We start from the raw sequence: 15044 nt of genomic DNA, 5'->3' as shown, positions 1-15044 counted from the left end.
CCATTGCAAATGCACACATATACACATACAGCTTGTCTAGCCCCTGCAGACAAGTACTGCCAATAGAATAGGACTCTCTAGAGCAGATAAACATGAACCTGTTGGCACCATGCTGCCAGGCATAATGCCAGGCGTGGGCTAGAGGGGTACACAGTCCCCCAGCGTTGAGCTGTGGAGCAGTGGAAGAACTGTATGCATTCTCTGGAATGATGGATGGTAGAGCTCCATCCAGTACTTTTGGGATAGGTTGGGGATGCTGGGGATGATAAGGTGGGGTGGTGATCATCCAACATCCTGACCCCATTAATGCTTTAATTGTCACTAAATGCAATCAAATCAAATCCTCACAGCGGTGCTTTCGTCTAATCTAGCAGAAAGCCTGCTTCCTAGATAAAGTCACTCCAACAAAGGTGGAACGAACCCTTGATATTGGAAAAAACAATGAATGGGCAGGTGTCCCAATACTTTTGTCCACACAGGGCACGTTTTCATGGCTACAGAGCTACTGTTTAGCCCTGCTTGTCTTCACTGATGTTCAACAGGTCATTCACTGTATGGAGAAGCTTTAGGCTCCATCTAGTGTCCGAAACGTCTGAGAAATGTTCATTTTAGTGAACACTCGGGGGCGACATCCCAAATCAGTACGGGAAGCCCACTAGCAGGAGGGTCCCTCTTTTTGCGCTTTCCTCGTTTGTTTATACGTCCGTCTGGTTCTGGTTCTGGTTCTGAGTCAGACAATCAGTACCATCGTGTTTTAACATGGGATGTGACGGCGGAACTATTCCCAAACGGCATGAACTGGTTAAAGGACCAAAGAAGGTGGAAAAGGTGGGGAAAAACGACGCTAACGTTGGTTAGCTACGAAGCTAATGCTAGCTAGCTAGCTAGCTGGCTAAAGTTGACGGTGGCGAGTGCCAAGTTCCACCTTAAATCGTGGGACAGTGCGTGTGACTGCAGTGCTGTTTAAGGTGGACTGGTACATTAAACATGTTAAATTCTAGTTTTTATATCTAGTTTTTACTTTGTTGTTTTTTGGTGCTTTGCTAGCTAGCTTCATAGCCGTGTAGCTAGGCTAGCTAGCTAATTAGCTAGTTAGACTGTGGGGTGGTACATTATCGAGCTAGCTATATGTCCAAATGTTTGTGGACACCCCTTGTAATGATTGCATTGATGATTCATTTATTTTTGGTTGCACCCGTTGCTGACACAGATGTGCAAATACACACACACACACACACACACACACACACACACACACACACAGCTTGTCTAGTCCCTGTAGAGAAGTACTGTCAATAGGATAGGACTCTCTGGGCCAGATCAGCATGAACCTGTTGGCACCATGCTGCCTACCTAATGCCAGGCGTGGGCTAGAGGGGTATAAAGCCCCCCAGCATTGAGGAGCTGTGGAGCAGTGGGACGGTGTGTGTGTTCTCTGAAATGATGGTTGGTGCACCATCCAGTACTTTTGGGATGAGTTGGGGATGATGAGGTGAAGGGGTGTCCGCAAATGTTTGTGGACACCCCTTGTAATGATTGCATTCATCTATTTTTGGTTGCACCCGTTGCTGACACAATGTGCAAATACACACACACAGCTTGTCTAGTCCCTGTAGAGAAGTACTGTCAATAGGATAGGACTCTCTGAGCCAGATCAGCATGAACCTGTTGGCACCATGCTGCCTACCTAATGCCAGGCGTGGGCTAGAGGGGTATAAAGCCCCCCAGCATTGAGGAGCTGTGGAGCAGTGGGACGGTGTGTGTTCTCTGAAATGATGGTTGGTGCACCATCCAGTACTTTTAGGATGAGGTGGTGATCATCCAACAAACCCCAACATCCTGACCTCACTAATACTCTCGTCGCTGAAAGCAATCAAATCCTCACAGCAATGCTCCGACAAAAGCAGGTTAAACTCAACAACTGTAATTTTAGAAGAAACGATGCTTGAACAGGTGTCCCAATACTTTTACCCAAGACTAATTTTGTCTATGCAGTGCAGCAACGTTACAACAGAACTGTTATCTGCTATATTTCAGGTGGATAAAAATGCTGAGCTCGCCGCCAAGTGGAAATACTGCGCCCTGAGCCAGGAGAAGCTCAGGCGTCCTATTGTGGCTTGTGAACTTGGGAGGTAAGAGTGTTAGTTTTGAGGCAGTTTTAATTAGTCCGAGACTTGGAGAGAGGTGCCTCATATCACTATTTGTACTGTTTAATATCGGTTTCAAGCCGCCAGTCAGGATCCAAGCTGGATGCAATGAAATGATTCTTTCAACAGATTGTACAACAAAGATGCGGTCATCGAGTACCTGTTGGATAAATCAGCAGAAAGACCAAACGTAGAGGTTGTGGCACACATTCGTGGCATGAAGGTAAGAGAACTGCTTTATAGTGTTGAGTTGTCGCTGTCCAATGAAACACATGTATCTCCAAAATAGCAACTGCACAGGGGAAGGACAACAACCTTCTTAACTTTCAATGGAAGTCAATGTACAACGATTTTACAACGAGTCTTTTTAGAGCATTTCTTTTGGTCCTTTCATCCAGCATTAATGACACATTGTGCAGAAGCAGCTACAGGGTTTAAATGATAAGCGGATTTTGGCAGATTTGTCTCCTGTTGTTTTGGTGATGATGGTCAATTGTAGAGAGACTCAACAGCTACAACAGCTTTTTAATTGTCTGTCTAGAGCAATCGAAGGAACTCTGCATGTCTGAGGAGAAACCCCCCCCCCCCCCAAACAATTTTAATTGTTTCTCGGATGAGCTCTTTTGAGTCTTATGTCTGTCCAAAACAACTAATGAACCTAGACAAAATGTTAATTTATATACAGTACTGTGCAACAGTTTATGGCATCTGTGGAAATGAACAGTATTATTTCCTCAGTAAAACACTAATTAGAATAAATTATTCTTGATGTCCAAAACCTTATTCGAATGAAAAGCTCCTGATCTGTTTAGTTCCTCAGTAAAACACTAATTTTAGAGTAAATGTTAATAACATTCCTACAGATGTTGGCTTTCAACATCTCCAAAGTTCTCCTCATAGATTATAGTATTATAGGAGTTCTCCTTATATCAACACCTGGTTTGGTATATCAGGGTTTAATGATGGTAAATCAGGTAAACTGCTGCTGCTGCTGCTGCTGCTGCTGATGATGATGATGATGAAATTGAACACATGCACACTGTGCTGGCTGGACTGGGGGGCATCCAGGAGAAACCTGGAGGAACCAAGCTCTGTTCTTCAGACTAGCTCACAAGATCTCACCTACTTTCTTCAGAATGAGAAGTTCCTGCTCCTTTTTACTGGATTGATGTTTGCCTGCATCTGTTGGAATAGGATCTGGAGGTGGTTTTGTGCAGCTTCCAGAGACATTAAACTCATCAGATCCCTAATCACCACAACTGTAAATAATTGTGACTCAGTTTCTCTAAAAAGGAGCATTTCATAAATAACTTTCTTTCATAACTAACTAATTTTGACTATTAAATACTTTAATATACTTTAAAATATTTTTACTTTAAATACTATTAAAGTAAATATGCAGGAAAAAAAGGTTTTTCATTATTCTGGCAGAATGATGAGCTGTTTGGGTTTGGGGTTGTGCTAGGCCTGTGTTGAGGAACTTGAGGGCAATCTTAATGTACCTGTCTAACATTGTTTCTTTATTCGAAGGATGTGAAAGTGTTGAACCTGACTGATAACCCTGCATGGGAAGGAGAGAGGAGGAATGCTAAGGGTGACTGCTATGAGGACATGCACTGCGCCATGTTTATTTGTCCTGTAGTTGGACTGGAGATGAATGGCAAACACAAGTAAGAGCCTTCTTTTACCTTCTTAATTACATTGCTTATCCATTTCCTTAAACACTGTACACCAGGGGACCTTTGTTGGAGGTCTGCCACCCTGCATTGCTTACCTCTAGCTGTAATCTAACATATCTGAGCCAGGTAATGATGACCTTCAGGGACATTTTAATATTACAGGCAGGCATGACTGGTCTGACCTCTACAAGACGAATGAGATTACAAAGCCAAAATCACATTAATTAGTATGTGTTGATACTCTTTATTACTGGACAACGAACCTATACATTTTCTTGTTTTTTGAAAGAATTAAAAATTAAGCTGTAGTATATTAGGTGGTTCTCACTAAATTTCGGCTCTAACAGACAGTAAGGTACGTGTAGTAAATGTCTAGGATGATGTATATCTCATTCTAGTAGGTAATCATCACCATTCATCTGCCCTTACTGAAAAGCAGAAGGGGAGTGCTGCCCTCTAGTGATTTAATTTGTTATTATTACAAAGAATAACAACACAAAAAAAGCACAAATCTTGCACAGTCCTGCTTTGTACTCTAGCAAATTGCAGACACTCACAAATGCCAGCAACTTTACTCCTGGGTGCTTGACCACTTTGACATTAGCCACTGTCTCTGGTACAGTGGTTCCCAAACTGATCCTCTGGGAAACCCAGGGAGTCTGGAGCTGTGTTGAAAACTGTGCCCTGATCTTCTACATGTGAAAATCCATACTGGTACTAAATGTTCAGCATTTCAGCAACAGTAAGCCAACCGACATATCTGCTCTCCAGAATTGATGAGAATAAAGAAGGACATTATTTTATTTGCATGTTTAAGTTCATTTTATAATTTTTAGATTGTTTGTGTTACAAAGTCACATGTTTTCAATGTGTGTTTGATTAAATTTTCTATGATGGGACACCTGATCCTGTGCAAATTAGAAAAATGAATATAGGATTATATATAGAATATAAAACTATAAAGCATTAACAGAAGTATAACTGTGCATACGTGTAAAAACATCTTACCTCCACAAGCAATGCAGCATCACTGCAATGCAGCAGAACTGTGTACTCTCTGCCAGGTTAACCAGTACACAGAGGAGTCGAATCTCCCCAGCAGCTTTGGGCACCTCAGAGTTTGGAGACTTGAGCAGCGAGACTTTTTTTTTGTTTACAGAGTTTTTTCAAGTCCAGGTCAAGGGCCCTGATGTCATTGTTGCAAAATCCACCCTTTTTGGTGGGAAACCGTCTAATCTGGCAACACTGGTGGCATAACCAGTCTGCACATCAGTCCTTCTCTGAGAATCATCATCTGTACACTATATGTTAAGGTGCATCGTGGTATTGTTACTTAAATCATTTTGGCACAACGTTTCCGGACACCTTTACCGAAAGAACGGAATCCTATATAGTGAATAGGGCACAGTTTCGGACACTGCTGAGATTTTTTACTTCAGCCTACTGCAACATATTAGGACGGAGCACAAAATGTGGTCTCTGCAGGTCCACAGGGACTGGTGTGAGAACCACTGTCTTAGTACATTTACTCCCAAAGGCCGTAGTTGTTTTTTTTTTCTCATGTTCTTCCTGAAACTACTCCAGAAACAAAGGTTTGACTTGGTGCCAGAAAATTACCCAGTGATTGGATCCCTACCATACTGTTAACAAAGGCCCTGCAGAATTCTCTCATTGCCTGTGGTTTAAAAAAAAAGACTTCGCTTAGCCAAGGATCATTTTATTGATTTAAATATATAAAGCCATTTCTCTCGCATACCCTTACCGTTTTAAAAAGCCTTTTTACATATATATTTTGGGAATGTTTCAGTGCTTGCTTTTTGACCTTTGTTTGCTCCTGGACAGGCTGACTGGATGTGATTCTACCTGCTTAGTCGAGATTGTTACAGTGCACAGAAAATTTGGCACTACACCACAAAATGGTTTTCCATAAGAAATGATCAGTACAAGTTGTCTGTGCGCTGCCTTGTGGGGAAACTGCAAAGAAGAATAAAAAAAACCTTTCTCCTCACCCTGTGTCTTGTGCTCTCACTGGCTATAGCTAGTCTTCTAGTTGCAACGCTTTTAGACTTGCCGCCATGTCCAGATATTAAACCTGGTAGATATTTTGATGAGGGCTTTTTATTGTGTGTACATTACTAGTTCTTAAGGTACCTGGATTAATACCCTTTAACAAACACACTTAATTTGCTCTGCTTTAGTATTTTTATTTATTTATTTAATTTCTAAATCTGTAAAATGAAGTGGAACATTTTGTGTGTCTCCCTGACAGGTTTTGCTATCTCCAGACCTGTGGCTGTGTGTTCTCAGACCGAGCTCTCCGGGAAGTTAAGACCGAGATCTGTCATAAGGTAAGAAGCAATCCTTGTTTACACAATTTGCAATTTGACATCACTAATAGGCGGACTGCGGTCCAGGTCCGAACCCTGCCGCTGTCCTCTCAGTACCTGGACCTATAACTGATTAAACTATTGAGAACTATTGAACTTTGATGGCGTGTTGAATAGTTTTTAACACTCCACTTTTTAAAGTGGCGCAGCTTTTCTAGTTGTAAATATCACACATGACGTTACTTCGCATATCAGATCTGAGCATTATGCTGAACGTTGCAATCCGAGTGAGTGAAAACACATACAGAGTCAAAAATAGCAGTCGGAGGGAAAAAAGGGAAGTAAGAGGAAAGTTAATTGACATGGTGACTCTAAATAGAGAAAAGTGGACCACGAACTGAACTCTTAAATCAAGAATGAACAGACGTACATTTCTCTAGTTCTAAAGCAGTAGGGGTCATATGTTCTGAGACCGTGGCGATTATTTATTTTAAGTGGGACAAGGAGGATTAATTAACAAGGATTAATTATTAAACCCTTTATTTAAAGATGCACAATATTTTTCCCTTTGTTATTTTGTAATTTTACGTAAAATGAGAAATGAACATCTCTTAAGAGTATTTGTTATTAATAATTAACCCAGTTCCATGTAAAAACTGACCATAAATATTATATATAAATCTACTATGCTACTTCAATATACAGGACATAATCATAATGCAGGTTAAACAATTTTTTTTTGGCTTGAGTTTTTTTTTTTCCTCTAACTGTACCTTACAGATGCTGCTCTACAATATTTTAATGTCATAGGACAGTGAAAATTTTTCAATGCAATATCTGCAGTCTCTCGCAATCATAAAATACAGCGATCAGATCCTGACCTCTCCACAACTAAGAGCGTCATTAAGAACATTTTGTATAGTTTGTTCTTTTATTATTGAAAAAGAAGCAAGTTTTTCTGGATTTCTTGTAAAATAAATAAGCTTTAAACTGATCCTGCTTATAACTTTATGGTGCACGCTTTAGTATATGTTGTTTCTTACATTAAATAATTACATAAAATAATGAAATAACGCAACATTAGCTAAATGATTATTTTGCAGTAATGCTGGATGTTAAATGTATAGTAAGTTTGTAAATGTGCAAAATTGTTTCAGTAGCTATATATTTTATGTCACAGGACTGTGAACTTATTTTATTTCCTCTTTTTATTTCTCACAATTGTACAGTGCATTATTAATCAAAAATTAAGACTGTAGTAAAGAAGGTTTGCACTAAAACTCAACCCATCTCAACTTGTCCTTCTTTTTTTTGTTTTTTGTTTTGTTTTGTGTTTTTTTTTGGAATGAAAGAATTGTCAGTCTCTAAATGATTTGATGTCATATATTGATATTATAGTTTGCATCATGCAAAATACATGACTCGGATATCTGACATTACCAGAGCACAACATGGTCTTGCCAATATGGCAGGTTTGTCCCATGTCTGCCAAAGATGAAACAGTTGTGGTTTGCAAATGATGTCCAGCTCTGTAGGACCCTTATTTGGAAACAGTCAACACTATGTACCTCATTAGATCAGAAAATGGGGAACTAGCAGGTGGCATGTGAAACTGACTCTTAGCAACACCTTAAAAAATGCATTAAAATATCCTGGACCTGGGTCTGTTTTATAAGGAGGCATTTAGTTGAGTCTGAAAGTTTGGCTGTGATCTGCCACAGCTTTTTTCCATAAGCCATTCAACTTCTCAACTCCAGAGACTAACTGGATGGAGTCCTTCATATACACACACTCATCTCCCAAGATGTGAATCCCAGACAATGTGTTGCACCATGGTCCTGGAGGAATGTAGTTGGCAAAGCCCCTTGACCTGACCTGAAACTCATACCTTGTTCTCACAAATGTTCTGAGCTGAGGTTCGCTTCCAGAGAACTCTAGTGTTATCTTCTCAGTGTCTTGTTGCTTGTCCTTTTTATTTATTTTTAATGTGGATACACAGTGTAACATGAAGTAATTGCCAAGATCATCATTCATCTTCAGAGAATGCATAACATTTTGGTAATAAGGGGTTTACTTTATTTAATGTGGAATACTGAGCAGTGAACTTCTCATGGGAAAATAGGTGAGCCTATGGTGGTCTTGCGTGAGATATACATCTGTTATCTGTTTATCATGATTGATTTGGAAGGAATTCTGTGTAAACTTGCAATACCGAGTCCTTTCCTCAAACATGGTAGTAATCGATCGTGGCTAAAGACAAAAAAAAAAAAAAAACGCCCTTGGTAAACAGTAGGCTTGCTGGCTTTGAGTTACAGTATGCTGAGATATTTCAGTTTAACATCATGTTAAGCTGTTAATGTAAATAATGTAAAAAAAAAAAAAACAACAACTACGTTTTGAGGCCTTTTTAATTCGTTTTTGTTGGGGTGTAGTATTTAAAGCAACAGTCTGTAAGTCTGTATGGGGATTTAGAGACCTCTCTGGTGAGAATGTGTAATTGCATCACCATGCACATGTTTGGTCTCTTTTCAGAGCGAATGAATCTAAACAGGCTGAGTTTGCCGTTCTGATAGCTCTACGTTTCTATCAGCACCATTTGCAGCGCTACAGTTGCTCATATAGCCAGAAAATTATGCTGGGTCCTCTTTTAGAGAAAACTCCCCCAACTTACCAGACCACTTTGTATTTAGAGTGTTTAGAGAGGGATGTTCACGCAGCACATTGATACCATTTACAATTACAATAGGACTGCAATAGGACTTAAGCAATAATATACGAGATGGAGTACTATGTGAGTACTATAGCATGTATTATTTGCCGTTATACCACACTTCTGTTATCACTGTTTATTGTTTGTGATCTATAAATCGAAGCTTTTAAGATAAAGAGGACAGAAGAAACAGAAAGAAAGATGTTTTAAACAGCATTCCACCAGGTAAAATAGTCCCATCCTATCAGTCACCCTGCTACTGAAAGCTCATCGTCAGACTAACGTATGCCCTGTAGTCATAATAGCTGAGGAACAGTTAATTACTTCCTAGACATCAGGGATACATCCAATGGGCAAAATATTAGGTGATGTTACTGGTTATATTAATCCCATGACTGCACACACAGATCATGCTTACTCTGATTGCCTGAGCTAATGTCGTGTCCCAAACCACACAACGTAACCTACCTACCTACCTAGCAACACTTCTGATGAAAGCCATTTAAACCCATGGTGGGTTAATAGCATAAAATCTCCAGCATTCTGCTTTCATTTGGTTTTAGTTCTTGTTAGTGATACTACAGTAACGAATGACCTGTATTAATGGCCCTAACATCAAAGATGGACTTATTCGTTATTACCACCACTATTACACTCATTATTCTTATCTGCTATGATTATATTAGTCATACTATACTGTGATTTATTATTATGATTATTATATTATGATTATTTTGTACACCTGAACAGTAGAACGGTCTTATGCAGTGGGTTGGTGACCTTTATCAATAATTTATAAATAGTTCAGCCCAGAGGAGGATGAGTCGGTTCCCACTGGTGAGTCTTGGTTCCTCCTAAGGTTTATTTCTTCAGCTATGAGGGATTTTTTCCTTGCCACAGTCATCTTGGACTTGCTCACTGGGGGGCTTAGGTTCTTATGTCTTTATGTTGTTAAATTCTTGTCTTTTACTAATTACTGATTGTGTAAAGCTTCTTTGTGACAACACCTGTTGTAAAAAGCGCTATACAAATAAATGTTCATTTTGGCTGTCATTTACTTTTAATTATAATGTTGCTGCTTTCTTATTGTGTTTTTGTCTTGTAAGCAGGTTGCTAGGTTGCACGTGTATGTGGAAGATTAGTAGACCACTGTCACACTTCTGCGTTCATTAGCGTACAGAGTAGCGTTAAGCGGTTTCTGGGTGTGTTGTAATCAATGTCTGAGGCTACTGCCTTTTCCTAAATACACCAGTAAGTCAAACAAACACACTTGTGCAGGGCTAAGCGATGGGGCTGATTTACTTATGGCTGTGATTAAAAATTCATTCATTAATTGCATCCATCCATTAAAAAAGGTACTATTTATGTAGACTGAATGAGAGGAATTAAACATGTCAGATTTTGTCATTATCGCACAATATTGGCACTCCTAGAATGTCTCTTAGCCAGTCACATTGTGGGGTTCGAAACAGCTGTGGTATAATGATAATTATTATGATTTAGCTTGGCTCAGATGACCTGCTTACAATAGTCACTGTCTCTTACTGACTGACTGTATTTTTAAAACATGTATGCCCAGACAGTGCAGTTAATATGTTTTGCTTAATTAATTAATGTTACAGTTAGTTTCCCGTGGGGAATGCATTGTTGATGTCTACGTAATATTATGGTGGCTAGTAGTATTATGCTTTCATGATCAAAATCAGTGTCTAGCACAAAGAACGATATCAGTTTTCAGTGCAAAGAACAAGATATTAAACCATTCTGCTAAAAACCAATCACAAAATACTTAAATGGAGCATTTCTATTGGTCCATTTGCCACAAAATGTTAACACTAAAGAAGATTTGCCGCTTGTCAAAAAACAAACAGGGCAAAGAGTTTGTATTTGAGCTTGAGCCGTGTCTGACTTCATCTAAAATATAATTATTGTTGTTGTGTGATGAGATTTTTTTTAGGCTCTTATTTTACAGTTCCAGGTCCAGATAAAGCCACCAAGCATAAGTACATGACCTCAAAGTGGACCACAGTGTTAAAGTTGGCTAGCTCTGAAGCCATAATTCTGTGGCTGTTAGCTGAATGTACATTTTTGCCTAAATTTTCTCATTCTGGATAAAGCACAGATCTGATGTGCTTTGCCAGCACGAGATGTAGCATAGTGATAAACTGTTCGGTTTATAGATCACATTCAGCAAACATTTACATAGAGAAACAGAAATGCAAACTGGGGAAACAACCCCAAACAAAAAAACATTGACCATGAGTTTGAGCAGGATGCAAATGTGTGAAGAGAGAGGTTTTTATTTAAGCTGTAAAGAAATAAAAAAATTAAAAAATAAATCTCGGGTCCACAAACACCCATAGGTGTATCTCCCAGCACAGATCTGCTCCCCTTAGCCAGCACGAGATGTTGGACAGTGATGATGAATAGTTCGGTTTATAGATCACCTTTCAAAAACATTGACATGGAGAACGAGGAAAAACAACAAAGATAGGATGTGGAGAAGGACGAATTGTGTGCAGTGAAGTTACAGGCTTTACATTGAGCATCAAAAGAAGAGTGTAGAGCGGTCGCAAAGGGGAAGTCTGAGAAGTTTGTACTTAATATGAGAAGGTATCTGTATTCAGTGAGGCGGATGTAAGATGGGGTGGTTGGTGTGGCGCAACAGATAACACCACTACCTGCCACTGAGCTACCACACTATGTGGGAGGCTGGGGTTCGATTCCCGGTCTGGGTAACTATGCTGTGCTACACCAATAAGAGTCCTTGGGCCAGACTCCTAACACTACACTGACCCACCTCTGTAATACGAGTAACCTTGTAAGTCGCTCTGGATAAGAACGTCAGCTAAATGCCATTAATGTAAATGTAAATGTCACGTGTGCCGACTCCGGCTGCTGAATTTTAAATTAATTTAAGGCGGTTGAGCAATTTGGGTAGAATTGAAATACTTGTAACTAGGGAGGTCCCAATCAAAGTTTTTTTGCGCCCTGGTCCAGGCAGAGTAATGTACATGTCAGGTACATGGCAGGTACATGTAATGTAATATAACTGTTGATCTTTTTGTTTGTACAAATAATACAGCCTCACAACTTAAACACTTGTGTAAACACTAGTAAAATCACTGTTTTTTGTAGTTGCCTTTTTTATTACTTTAAATATTTCTCTGTTTATCTTCTAAATCACTGTTTTTTGTAGTTGCCTTTTTTATTACTTTAAATATTTCTCTGTTTATCTTCTAATCTTTAATCTAGATTTTTTTTTGTATTGAGGAATTTTGCAATCGTGATCACAATATGCTTTTCTGAGCATATGGAGGAGACTGTTAGTGCTATAAAAATAAACACTGATCAGTTGTAGGTTTCATTAGTAACAGTGTAATTAGACTGGGTTAATTAGATGAAGTGCAGCAGAGAATCAGAGTACAGGAGAGAATCTGAATAGTAATATATAAGTATATATCTGTTGCTACTGATGTTTTTAGTCTGGGATTTACATGTGTTGTGATAAATATTGTGTTTTGCGGAAAAAGTATTTTCACAATATCACCCTGCCCTACTTTAAAATAATTATTTTATAATCCAGTCTGACTGACCTGCCTCTATGCATATTGGTACACGCTTTGAGCTGCTAGCTGTTGCTATTTGTTGATTACTCATGTGTAATGATTCTTTTGTAGTGTGGTGATTTATTTAATCTGGGTATTTACACTAAGATTAAAAATTAAAGTGAGCCCTGATCAGGACTGAATGAGCTGTGATTTGCTTTAACAGTAAACATGGCAGAAAATAGACACAACATTTTGTAAAAGTGTTTAAATCATGTTTTTTTGACATATTAACTAGCACAATATTTGTACTGCTGTAAACTGCTGTTCTGTTTGTTGTTGCTGTGTCACATTTACAGCAAGGCTGTGCGCTAAGCTAAGCTATCTTACCCAAACTTTCCATTCCATCAAGCCGTCTGCAGCAGTAAGGAACTTCAATAGTTCAGCACTGTGTTCATTTCTAGAGAGAGAGAGAGAGAGAGAGAAACTATCGCTTGTTAGTAAGAAAACCAATCAGGTGTTAGGCCTGTAATACCTATAGATGAATGTCTAGAATGATTTACAGTGTCAAGCTGCAAGAGGTTCCAGGAGAATGAGGATTTTTAGAAAACCAGCATCAGTAGAAAGTTAGAAATCATTGACGGCCTCTAAAAGAGTGGTCTTCGTACTGTGCATGGTGCAAAGGCCAGACTGAAAGGGCTTATATAGATTACTAAAGATTAGTGCAACCACAGCGAATTTTAGAGAAGCAGTGAGCGAATCTGAAGAGAGACACTAAATAAACAGACTTATTTAACCAGGAGGTCCCTTTAGATTAAACATTTCTTTTTGGAAGGGAGACCTGGCCAAGACAACACACCCTTTCCAGTTACAGGCATTTACGGGAGTTACAGGAATTTACAGATGAGCAAAAGGAGCCAATTGCAGAGAGTCATGATTTAAGAAGAACAGCAGGAGCAAGATTAAACTGATAAGAAGTAGTAGTACACTTGAGCCCGTTTCACACCAGAGGAGATGCAGTGTGCAGTATACTGAAACCCTTCGCAGGGAGATGGAGGTTTCTGTATTTTTTATGTGTTGGATATACAAGATGCAGATAAACTTTAAGTAAATGTGAGCATAGCTTTTTAATTTAGCTGTTATCAGACATCACTGCTACCTGCATGGTTTGTTTTTCTTATCTAGCTGTTGTATTTACAATATCAGGTGACAAATAGCTTATTGTGTGGGAATATAAATGACCAGTAGCTTCAGATGTTGCTGTTTATTATTATTTAGAATATTGCATGTTGTCGTGTCCCTGCTGAGAAACTGCTCGAATGCCAGAATGTGAGGCTGTGTGAAAAGCTATGTTGATTTTATAGCTGAATTTGTGTGAAATCTAGATGCAGAGAGAAAAGTGTCAGCATCCTGAAAAGGAATTATTTGAGAGAGATAAGGTAGGATATGCTGGTAGCAAAACAAACATGGACGTATAGCAGCTTGCTGCTGTTTGCCCACCACCATTTGTACAGGGACAATAAAAAAGCAGCTGTATAAATGGAGTGTACTCGAGATCTAGTGTGATATCTTATTTCATACCTGGATGGGGAACATTTTGCTTGAGGTCAGGATCAGCATGTGGTAGTTTTTGTTATTTAACAATCTGCTTGCTTTATGTAATTTTCCATGCTGTTGGTGCATCCAGTCATTAACCACTATGCTCTATTAGATTACATTGAGTGTCCAACTCGACGATGCACTTCCACTGGTCTGAATCTCGATCATGGGGGGGTGGGCAAATAGCCTGTGCCCCTTCCATACTTAAGTCCTAACTATCAGCGTGCCCAGTTTTCATAAATGGAGTATAGACTGAAAAGTGAATGGTATATTGTAAAACTTGAAAATTCAGTTTGAAATACAGTATAATCAGTGCTGTTTAAGTAATATTTTTTACATTTTATTGGCTCAGTACTAGTTTATGAAGTTGGAAATACTAATATATTTATAATTAGTAAATTAGAACATATTGTATAATTGTTTGACTGCTAGTTTTATATTTTTTGGTATAGTTTTGGTTATATTTTTATTATATATTATATGTTTCTGGTCATTTTATAGCCATGCAGTCCATAAAGTGCTTTAATAGAAGGCAGAACATGATCTACTAACGCACATAAAAAACAAAATCTAATTCGAGCTGCAATCAGCAATAGTAGAAAATACTTTAATGTACCACAGATAAGTATCAGCCACTAATGCATTGCTTATCTAATCTGAGTCTTGCTGCAGAGCATTCTCATTTTCAGACATAGTCAGAAACAGTGCTGTGGCAGTACTGAGCTACTCCTTCACTTATAAATGACTTTACTCTGTGTGAGACTTTCGTGATTGCTGCAGTTTTAAAGGGGGGCTCTGGACCATAAAATACCTTGCGATTTAATTATTTATTTATTTATTTATTTACATATTTTTGCTTTGTTTTCAGGCAAGACTCCAAGTATAACACTTATTGCAGCATCATACATGCTAAGTATACCAAATGTTTGGATATGTATTTGTGTTACATGCATATGTATATGTATGATCTTTAGCTGGTTTTAGTTAGGCCTTCCAGTGGACTGGTACTTTGGTGTTCGGAATTAGTGGGAGTC

General features: G+C 38.8%; 1 protein-coding gene across 2 annotated transcripts in view; it reads left to right on the top strand.

Annotated features, from left to right (window-relative positions):
• Nucleotides 1-570: 570 nt before the first annotated feature.
• Nucleotides 571-15044, top strand: part of rtf2 (replication termination factor 2) — a 35499-nt gene continuing 21025 nt past the window's right edge. Inside the window, exons 1-5 of one of the 2 annotated variants that reach the window (XM_072684816.1) lie at nt 571-828; nt 2038-2132; nt 2277-2370; nt 3678-3817; nt 6096-6174. In XM_072684816.1, coding sequence (XP_072540917.1) covers nt 760-828; nt 2038-2132; nt 2277-2370; nt 3678-3817; nt 6096-6174 — 477 coding nt within the window. In that variant the 5' untranslated portion in view covers nt 571-759. The remainder of the gene's footprint in view (nt 829-2037; nt 2133-2276; nt 2371-3677; nt 3818-6095; nt 6175-15044) is intronic. The other variant, XM_072684815.1, reaches the window with a different exon arrangement.

Source organism: Salminus brasiliensis, chromosome 7 (assembly GCF_030463535.1).
Source record: "Salminus brasiliensis chromosome 7, fSalBra1.hap2, whole genome shotgun sequence".
Lineage (NCBI taxonomy): Eukaryota > Metazoa > Chordata > Actinopteri > Characiformes > Bryconidae > Salminus > Salminus brasiliensis.
This window is presented reverse-complemented; position numbering and strand designations above follow the sequence as displayed.